At 43.4% G+C, this 10,878-nt stretch overlaps 1 protein-coding gene across 2 annotated transcripts in view; it reads right to left on the bottom strand.

Annotated features, from left to right (window-relative positions):
* LOC127233098 (Golgi pH regulator) overlaps nt 1–7,096 on the bottom strand; it is a 42,817-nt gene extending 35,721 nt beyond the window's left edge. Inside the window, exons 1-2 of one of the 2 annotated variants that reach the window (XM_051199506.1) lie at nt 6,923–7,064; nt 623–706 (exon numbers count right to left, since the gene is read on the bottom strand). Coding sequence is in view for 1 of the 2 variants with exons in the window: in XM_051199505.1 (XP_051055462.1) it covers nt 6,923–6,964 (42 nt within the window). In the remaining variant the exon portion in view is untranslated. Of the gene's footprint in view, nt 1–622; nt 707–6,922 lie in introns of both variants that reach the window. The other variant, XM_051199505.1, reaches the window with a different exon arrangement.
* Between the last annotated feature and the right edge of the window lie 3,782 nt (nt 7,097–10,878).

Genomic DNA, 10,878 nt, shown 5'->3' on the forward strand with positions numbered 1-10,878 from the left:
TCTGGCAGAGGATTAATATCCAGAATATATACAGAACTAAAAAATTAGAACCTCCCCAAAGAAAACTGTTCTGCTGTTCTAAAACAAACAAAACCAGCTAACAAATATCTCAAAAATGTTCATCATTCTTAGCAATTATGGAAATTCAAATCAAGACAACTTTGAGATTTCATCTTTCCTTAGAATGGTTAACATCACAAACAGCAACAAATGTTGAAAGATGATACAGGGAAAGGGGAACTCTCTTTCACTGCTGGTGAGATGGCAAATTGGTGCAGACATTATGGAAATCAATACGGAAAATTCTCGAAAAACTAAAAGTAAATCTACCATATGATCCAGCTATACCACTCCTTGACATAGGTCTAAAGACTCAACATCCCACTCCACAGACGCCTTCTCATCCATGTACACTGCTGCTCTATTCACAATAGCTAGGCAATAGAAACAACATAAATGTCCTTTAACTGATGAGTGGGAAATGAAAATACAGTGACAATGGAATACCATTCAGGTGTAAAAAAAAAATGAACTCATGAAATTTGCAGGCAAATGGATGGAACCAGATAATACTATATTGAGTGAGGTAAACCAGACCAAGAAAAACAAAACGTGTTCTCTCTCATCTTTAGGCTCTTAGCTCCAAATCTTCAGATGTGAGTACATAACCCAGAGGAACCACAAAAACCAGGAAAGCAAGAAGGCACTATAGAGAAGGACAGCAGGATAGGAATAATATATAAGGGAAAATAGAAAAAAAAACTTTAATTGGGAAGAGGTCAATATAGGAGGAGAAAGAGGACAGATAAATAATACCAAGGATATTTGAGAAAGCCTTAAAGAAACATTATTTTATACTCACCTAATATTACATATAACACATGTGTCTCCATATCCATCCATCCATCCATCCATCCATCCATCCATCCATTTATCTAAAATGAAGTTATGGGGCTGGAGAGATGGCTCAGCAGTTAAGAGCACTGACTGTTCTCACAGAAGACTTGGGTTCAATTCCCAGAACCCACAGGACAGCACACAATTGTATGTAACTCCAGTTCCAGATCTGACACCCTCACATAGGCATGCATGCAGGCAAAACACCAATGTAGATAAAATAAAATAAAATGAAGTTATGCTACTTGGAATGACAATGTTCCCTACAAGAGCCATAGACCATCTAACAGAAACCTAGCACTAGGAGTAGGAAACCTCTTTTCTAACTGTTGGTCAGGAAAGTCTAAAAGATTCCCAAAATAATTCAGGCTATTGTTGTTGCCCTTGGTGACTCCACTAGGAGGTTGGAGATAAATCCCCACTGCTGAAGAACCATACTTTGGACACAGGACTCAAGATGATTTGAGCTGGATCTTATCTGAAAGCTTCATCTCTGAGGTAAGTATCTACACACACACACACACACACACACACAGAGAGAGAGAGAGAGAGAGAGAGAGAGAGAGAGAGAGAGAGAGAGGAGAACAAAAACTGTTTCCTTCTTATATTGGCTGGGAATTTTATGAATAAAATTCTTTTATGCCCTCCCAAGTATTGATTGTAGCAGGAGTCTAAATTCATGAGGTCAGTACAAACTATTCCAGTCAATTGTGCCCTTCCTGCCAACCAAACATCTACTTAGATACAACTTCTCCCAGTTCTGTAGACACATGTTCTTCCATGGTCCCTGAAAGGAGCTCTCTCCAGCCTCTCTGCTCGTAATCCCACAGGTCTTAGTGAAAGCATTGCTCCCTATGGTAGACTTTCTCTAGCCTCCCAACCAAAGATAAAGCATTCTTTTTGTGCAGTCCTATTCATTTTCCCTTGCCAAGGTACTGATCACACAGTTTTGTAATGCTTGATAGTGTAAGTTGAGTTTTCTGGCCTGGCAGGCCCTGCCATCACTTCAGCCCCAGATGAACATGCAGATGCTATATTGATTATTAAACTACTGGCCAGTGACTAGCATTTCTTATTGGCTAGCCCTGTCTTATATATTAACTCATTTCTATCAATTTAAGTATTTCCACATGGTCTTTCTTACTGGAGAAAGGTCCAGGAACCTCTTACTCCTCTAGCGTCCTACATCTCAACTCACTCAGTGTCTCCACAGAGAAGAACGTGATTTCCTTTTGGTCCCTGCTCATATTCTGATTCTGCCCAGCTACTTCATTTCCTGTCTGTACAGACCTGAAGACCTCTATTGTTAGCTAGTGGCAGTTTCTGTCCAGCTACATCACTTCCCGGGATTACATGATGACTCCTCTCTGCCTACACTTCCCAGAATCCTATTCATAGCTTAGTCCCACCTATCCTGCTGCCCTATTGGCCAACAGTGTTTTATTCATTAAACAATAAGACAAATACACAGAAGACCATTCCCCATCATGACAGAATGTTTTGAATTAAAAGCTGTCATAATAAGGGCTCTATTTGGTTGGTTGCACTTTGTCAATACTCTGTAAAAATGTCTGTAGTACTTCCATGTGTGATGCCAGTCACTAGAAATTCAAAGATGAGGATGACAGTCATCGTGCCCAAAGAGCTTACAGTACAGTGGTGAAGACACCGAATAATGCAGTGTGGATGAGCAGTGGAGGGACACAGGTCTGGTACTGTAAAACATACAACAGAGGGGCCAAAGCAACCTCTATAAGGTAGTTAGGCTTTCTGGAGGTGAAGACGGCAATTTGCAGTGAATTCCTAATATCATGTGCAAATTGGGGAATATTGCCTTTCTCTACAGAGTGGTGCCACACACTTTTAATCCCAGCATTCAGAGGCAGAGGCAGGCAGATCTCTGAGAGTTCCAGGTCAGACTGTCTACAGTGTGAGTGCCAGGACAGCCATGGCTATTATACAGAGAAACCCTGTCTTGAAAAACCACCAACCAACCAACCAAAAAAGAACCAGGCAAGTAAAAGGCAGAGGTGGCAAGGACAGGAGGATGGGGCTTTCTAGATAGCGAAGATCATGAACAAAGATGGTACATGGTGTTGGCCCACACTGGCAACGAACAAAATGGCTGGGCGGTGCCAGAAGATAATGTCTATGAAGGAGAAAGTTTAAAAGCAGGGACAGGGGGAGAACCAGTAGACCAGTCACAGAGAGCCCAGCACGCCACCTGAGGAGCTGGGGGTCACCAAGGCAGGAAGTGGTGTGGTGAGTTCTGTTTCATGTGACAACTATGGTAGATTGAAAGGATCTGTTTGAAGGAAACACCTCTAGGAAGAAAAATGTTTCCGGAGGCTTTTGGAGGAACTCAAATGAGAATGACAAAGCTGGTTACAGAAGAGGCAGTCACAGAAGAGGTGAAGTCAGCAGGACGCTTCAAGGATGACAAGAGCCAACAGACACGGGACCTTGGGCAAGAGAAACAAACAAAAATTATGTTTATAAGATGAGATAGGGAATGCTGAGGGAGGGAGAGGAGAGGGGGAGGGGAGGGAGAGGGAAAGGAGCACTTCAATGTGCTATCACGTGCTCCACGACAAAGCCTGAAAGGACTTGCAAATTACAAGCATATGAATGAGCAATTGCAGTATGAGCTGCTCAGGAAGCAAAGGATCCCTTGAGTCCAGAAGTTTGAGGTCAGGTTTGGGCAACATAGTGAGACCCCGTCTAGAAAGAAAGAAAGAAAGAAAGAAAGAAAGAAAGAAGGAAGGAAGGAAGGAAGGAAGGAAGGAAGGAAGGAAGGAAGAAAGGAAGAAAGGAAAGAATTAGAGAATTTACTATATCCAGGATATTTATGAATTCTGGCAAGGTTATAGAGAGAAAAAGTAGCTTTAATTTTTTTTTTCAAATAAACTGGAATCTGCATGGCTTATTTAAAAAAAAAAAAACATAAAAAAACTAAATGAACAGTCTTAGGGTTGTGCAAAGTAGACCCTTGACCTTGTTTTCAATGTACTGCTGGGACTTAATGAGAGTCCTCTAAACTGAAGTCTGAACAGCTGAACTCATGGCTCAGCAGAAGTTAGTTGACAGTCGCTTTTTCAAAATGAATGACTTCAAGTTTGGAAAGTAGGACAGATTAAATAAGACAATGACTGGCAGAACAGTTATCAAGAATTACCTGGAAAAGACACCTTCCTTGCATATTTGTTCATGCTTCTATTCATTAGCTAGTATTATTAGCAGTTAATATGTGCCAGGTGCCAGAGATTGACTAGTGACTGGGAAAGCAAAAATGCTGCTCTTAAAGGGTTTATAACCTATGCAGGAGATAACAAGTAATCACAAGACAGGGTGGCAGCCCAAAGGGAAGGGAGCGAAAGGTATTATGGCAACAGGAAAAGAAACCTGCTCTGGGAGACGTCCTTGTATATCCAAGCTGAGCTCTCAAGGCTGAACAGCAGTTGGCCAGGAGAAAGAGTTCAAGGGATGAGGGAGAGGATCCCAGAAAGAGAAAAAGAGACTCTGGAAATCTCAAGCACGATGGCACAACCAGGTTAAGAAACTGCAAGAAGCTTAGGAAGTCCATAAAGTATAAGTTGAAATGAGGACATGGCGACTGAGAGTCAAGGCTAAAGATAAGAGGCTGTGTAAGTCATACTGTGGACTTCATGCTTTATTCTGTGGCATGGTGAGCAAAAATGTCTAAGTAATGAGTTTTATAGACTTTAACTGTACTTGTTACATGTGTATGCAGGTGCACTAGCATGCTAGTGCACGCGCAGTGTATAATTAGAAGCCAGAGGACAACTCTGGGACTTGGCTTTCTCCTTCCATTGTGATCACCAAGAATCTAACTCAGGTTGTCGGGCTTGTGCCAGAGTGCCTTCACCTGCTTAGCCATCTCACTGGCCTGAGGCAATAGGCTTTGATATGAAGCCTCTGATTTCATTTCAATAAATGTTTCAGTTCATACAAAATGGGGGGAAAATGGTGTGTCTGTAGCTTTCCAGTTAATCACATTTCTCTAGGGAGGCCCTTTCTATTAAAACAAGACTTATTAAGTCTCTGCTCTCTGCCAGCAACTGGGTCAGAAGGCCAGAAATACATGGCAGAGTCAGAAAGATACTATCTTGGATTTCATGAAGAAGGAAATAAAACAAAAATGAGAAAGAAAGTGGCTGGAATAAAAGACCACTTTGGTTATTGCTAAGGGGCAAGTAAAGCCTCCCTGAGGTGACTTTTGTTTTTTGAGACAGGGTTTCTCTGTAGCTCTGTTGCTCTGTAGACCAGGCTGGCCTCAAACTCAGAGATCCAGTTGCCTCTGCCTCCTGAGTGCTGGGATTAAAGGCATTCGCCACCACCACCCAGCCTGAGGTGACAGCTTTATTTTCATTACTACCTCAATGATCATAAAGTAGCCACACACACACACACACACACACACACACACACACACACACACACACACACACGGGCAAGGAGTGCTCAATACAAAGGATTGCTTGAGTTTAGGATCTCAGCAGCTTGGTCAGTTAAATTTAATATTTCATGTGGGTATATTTGTAAACATTAAGGCCATTACTATAAGGCATAAAAGATTAGAAAGCCATGATCTTGGGCTAACTTGAATTATATTCATGTTACTCTCACAGGTAAAAGTGAATGGCAATTTTCTACTTACACTTTTATTTTTGTACTCTTAAGGTGCTGGGAAAGGGCAAAGGATTTTGCACATTTTAGTCAAGTGCTACACCACTGAGCTACAAGCTCAGTCCTTTGACATATATATTTTTCCATTAAAAAAAAATGCCACTTAAAACTTAACTATTGCTATTTTTCTTGGTACTAACGCTGAAAGCCACCCTGTGTTGTTATCAAGGACAACAGGGAGATTCAGGGAGGTTTTAAACAGAATGTGTGTCCAGAATTTGTGTACTTACATATTTGAAAACTATGCTGACAACAGAAACAATCAAATGCACATGAAAGGTATTAATTTTGAAAAAGGAAAAATAGTTATTGTATTAGGGTGGTGAAAAAGAGTGGGCTTTTTCTTGTTCCATATTTTCATTGTTGTTACTGAAGTTTTCAAGAGGCAAGGACAATGTTCTGCAGATAGAGCCTTAGCATGCTGCAGCACAAACCCTAAATGTTTGTGGGGTTTAAACCCAAGCATGCACCTCACTTGTGTTCCTGAAGGGATCTCTTTTCTTTCTCTTGCCGTTTGGATGCAACGAAGAGAAAATCTTTTACTGGAAAGACAAAGGGGTAAGAGCAGTAATCGGAAGAAGCTTCTGCAGCTGCTGCTACTCAACCATTATTTAATGAATGCTTGCACTTGGAGGTGAGTACACATAAATACGTACATGTTGACAAAACCGTGATAAACAGCGGTGTGTTTTTTTTTTGGGGGGGGGGCTTGGGAAGCACGAACCATAGAGAAAGCAAGAGGCTCACTAGCTGAAGGTACTGGAGAGCAGGACTCTCAGTGGTTTACACTCTTAGTTTTGTATGATAGTGGATGTCGACTGTACAAAAGAACGGAGGTGGCCAACTGAGAAGCAACGAGGCTCTGATTGTGATCAGCAAAGACTGAAGAGCAAGCAGGGGACAATGAGTTGCCACTGCACAAAGGAAACGTCAGGCTTGGGAGTCGCGGAAGCAAACACGTTGGCATCCGGATTCGGCCAAGCCCACACAGGTCACAGCACTCAGCTCCAGTTGTCAGTGGGCCGTGGGCTTCCCTCCGGGAGCCACACTCCTCGCGCTTCTTCGGGCTCCGCGGTCCGCGGCGCAGCCCGGGAGCCTGGGGGGGGGGGGGTCGTAGGAACTGCCCTCACCCGTGGCACCGCACCGCGCCCCACGCTGGGGCCAGCTGAGCCCTCCCCAGAGCCGGCCCGCATATCTGGGGGACGCACACTAACTAGGTGAGTGACAGGATCACAAGTCAGCCCTAACCACTCGGGCTAAGGCACCGCTGAGCAAAATCCGGGTTCTCCCCAGAGCACGAGGGCGGGCGGCGGCTCACCTGGGAGGTGATCATGATGCTGGAGTCGATCAGGAAGCTCATGGCGAAGCCTCGGGAGGCCCATGCCCAGCTGTCTGCACCTCAGGGAAGGAAGCTGCCAGTTAAGACTGTTCGCCTGCAGTAAGAGGCGGCCTTCGCCCCCAGCCATCCGGGCTGGCCCGTCGCGTGCTTACGCCATCAAGCTGCGCCCCAGCCAGCCAATCAGCGGTCGCATCCCCTGTTTGCAAGGGCGGGCGAGGCTAGAGGCAGGGCGGCTGAAAGCGGCGGGTTGGGCTTTAAATCCCAAAGCAAGTGCGATTCTATTTAGTGGGCAGAAGGAGCTAAGGACTGCTAGTAAGTATACTGATCATAGCTAAAAACACGAAGTTAGCAATTACTGGACCGAGAGATGCATGAGGCACTGAGTTACACCCCCAGCACTGAAAAAAATAAAAATAAGTTATTGTAATGAGTTAGGCTTTAAATCAATCCATGTGTTATAAATGTTACAGCTTTTGGTTGGTCTAAAAAACAATGTCACAGCTACAGGTGAAGGGACCGTGAAAAGGCAGGTAAGGCTTTTCTCAAACATAACCAAGTCTGATAAGACAACAACAAAAGCAGCGGGGAGGGGGGGCAGATTATTTGGTACATGATCAAAGATGATGCTGTGAAAGGACAGGAAGAGGGAATTGAAGGTTCAGGAATATGAGAAAGAATGGGTAACACTGATATAGCCCCAATGGATATTTATAGGGGAAAAGACTGGAAATTTCATGAAGGCAGATTTAATAAAAAAATAAAGAAGGTGGGTTATTGTGAGAAAGTATTTTCCCCCTTCACAACAGACTGTGGCTCAAATACAACGTGAATCACATTGTCGCTGCTCCTTACCCACCCCTATCCTCATTTCATGAAGAATCCTCATTCCCTGTACTGCAGTGGAGCTTATTCTTTTCCCACTAGAACCTTAGCCAGTCTTTATAATCACTGTGGTCTCTTAGTCCAGGAAACTGGCTCCAGCTCCAAATAATGCTGGGTTACAATTGATGTGATGGAACACAATGACCAAAAGCAATGGTCAGAGCTGGTGCGGCCATGGAGGGTTACTGCTTACCGGCTTTCTCATAGCCCAAGATTACTAACCCAGCTGGGTGGTGGTAATGCACACTTTTAATCCCAGAACTCCGGAGGCAGAGGCAGGAGGGTCTCTGTGAGTTCGAGGCCAGCCTGGTCTATAGAGCAAGTTCTAGAACAGCCAAGGCTGTTAAATGGAGAAACTCTGTCTTGAAAAACAAAAGCAAAGCAAAGCAAAACAAAAAACCAAAAGTACCAGCCCAGGTGTGGCACCTCCCACCATGGTCTGGGCTCTCTACCATCTATCAGTAATTAAAATGTTCTACAGGCTTGCCTACAGCACAATCTTATGGAAGTATTTTCTCTGTTGAGGCTCCCTTCTCTCAGATGACTTCAGCTTGTGTCAAGTTGACATAAAACTAAGCAGCACACAGTCCCATCCCTGTCCCAGTGTGCCAGGGAGCTGTGGAGGCTGCCCTACCATGAGAGTGTCTTAAACCAAAGAACTTCGTGTTCCTGGCCCCATGTATCAGGAAGCAGGTAGCAGTGTGGCACTTAATTGTCATTCAAAGCTATGGGATAGTGCAGAAAATGGGGAAATTGACTTATACAATTAGCATTCCTAGTTAATTTGACTTATAATTTGTGAACAAAAAGAAGCACACACAGATGAAATTTAAAATTGAATACGTAAGTTGAAATTGATAAATAAAAGAAACAATAGGGGCTGTTCTGAGCATCTGGTCACCTGTCCTCTGTGCCTGGGTGGGACAGAAAGTTCCCCCTTTTGCTAATACTTCCTGCTCTAAGACTAATGACCTTCCAGATGGATGTCAGCAAGGCATTCACTCATTTTAGGTAAGTACCTACCTTTATCATGGCTTGTGACTTAGCACTGTGACTTTGGTAAGGCGATCAGAAAGGAGCGTAATGCTGGTGTTATCGCAAAGTCTGAGATAGCTCTTATCCTATTCACTTTTTCATTTCCCACAAAAAGGCCCACAGTGAGTGCAGCGGACCAAATGTTTTCTCCCTTAAATTCTCACACCGAAGCCCTAATGTGATGGTATTTGGAAGCAGACCTTTGGGGTAATTAAGTTTGGTTCTGTCGTGAGGGGGTGACACTTTGATGATCTCATGATTAGTGCCACAACAATGAGGTACACAGACTGGAACGTGCATGTTCCCTCTCCCCTTTCCACCCTGTCATGTGAAGATACAGCAAATAGGCAGCTGACTGTAAAGCAGGAGGACTGTCACCAGGAAGTGACAATGTTAGGACCTCCATCATGGACTGGCAGCCTTCCAGAGCTGTGGCCAATTAGTGTGTGATGTTTAAGCCACCCAATCTGTGGTCTTTTGTCATATTAGCTTGAAAAAAAAGCAGTTAAAATAATTTGTCATACAGTTTTCAATTAGAAACATATCATGAACATCTCATGCTAAAGCCTTTTCATTTTCATTAACTCAATCGCATTCCAATATATGGTCATGATGTGATTTAATTGCTCTACATCTGTGGGTAGGAGAAAATGTTCGTGTACATGTGTGTGTGCACATGTGTGTGTGTAGAGACCAGAGGTTAATGTTGAGTGCCTTCCTGTCCTCTCCTCCATTGTTCTCTGGCATATGCTTTTGACAAAGCCTTAGTCTGGAGTTTGCCAGTTTGTTTAGACTCAATGCTCAGCAAGTCAAAGAGATTGTCCTGTCTCTTCTTCTGTAGTATTGGGATTGCAGTTGTGTACCACCCTGCTTGGCTTTTTTACTAGGATACAGGGGATCTGAACTCTGGCTTGCATGCTCTCATGGCAAGTAGTTTACTACCCAGTCCCTCAGTCTATGTTTTTGATGCTTTTTGTATTGTTTGCTATAATACGATTATGTGATAAAATAATTATCTTTTTTATTTTTAATGCATTGGGTGCATATATGCACGTGTGCGTGTGTGTGTGTGTGTGTGTGTGTGTGTGTGTATGTGTGTAAAGCCCAAGACATAGCCTTGAATGTTATTCTCAGAAACTCCACCCATCTCTTTTGAGAAAATGTCTCTCATTGGCCTGGAGCTTACCAATGAGGCTAGACTGACAGACTCTTGAGTCCCAGGGATCCTCCTGCCTCCCCCTCCCTCTCCTCAGCATTGGGGTTACAGGTGTGCCTCAGCAAGGCATGCACTTTACTGATTGAACCTCCTGTCCATCTTCTACATGGCAAAGACTATGAACTGCAAGTAATAATTTATCTAAACTTTCACCTTTCTCTAGGCAAGGGACTTCCACTGTCTGTGTCCCCAAATCCCTGGACACATACTGAGCTCCTTTTAGCTACCTCCTGTGGAAGCTGGAGTTGAGACTGTGGACTTCTGCAACAGAGTAGTGGGTGGCTGATGAGCTGTGGTTGGGAGGCCTGATCCCTACCCTAGAAATTGCTTTTAGAGTTTTGTCTTCTACCAATTGCCTAAGACTGGGCGGGGAGGGGGTTGTGGGCGAGTCTCTCAGAGCTACTGTATTCCTGTTCATATTTCTGATGGCTTCCTAATTTGATGCCTTAATTTTTTCTGCATAAATGATTCATACTATGTCTTTGTGGCTATTATATTTTACATAAAGGAAAATTAACATTTGTTTTGACGATTCTGGTCTCTTTGTTTTGTGTCATTATTTGTTGTACAGACTATTTCTTGATTTTTTTTTTTAACCTCTAGAACTTTGGAAAGCAGAGATTGCTTTAGAGTAACACATGTAAACCCATGTTTTCTGTACACTACCAGAATCAAGAAATCAGGTAGTTCCACTTCCTCACGTTTGTCCTTTCCCCTTAATCCCTCCATTCACAGCTCCTCAGTGGAGTTTCATGTAACTTGTGACTTCAAACCTTTAAAAAGTATATTAAGAATTATTAAT

This window comes from Phodopus roborovskii, unplaced genomic scaffold (genome assembly GCF_943737965.1).
Source record: "Phodopus roborovskii unplaced genomic scaffold, PHOROB, whole genome shotgun sequence".
Lineage (NCBI taxonomy): Eukaryota > Metazoa > Chordata > Mammalia > Rodentia > Cricetidae > Phodopus > Phodopus roborovskii.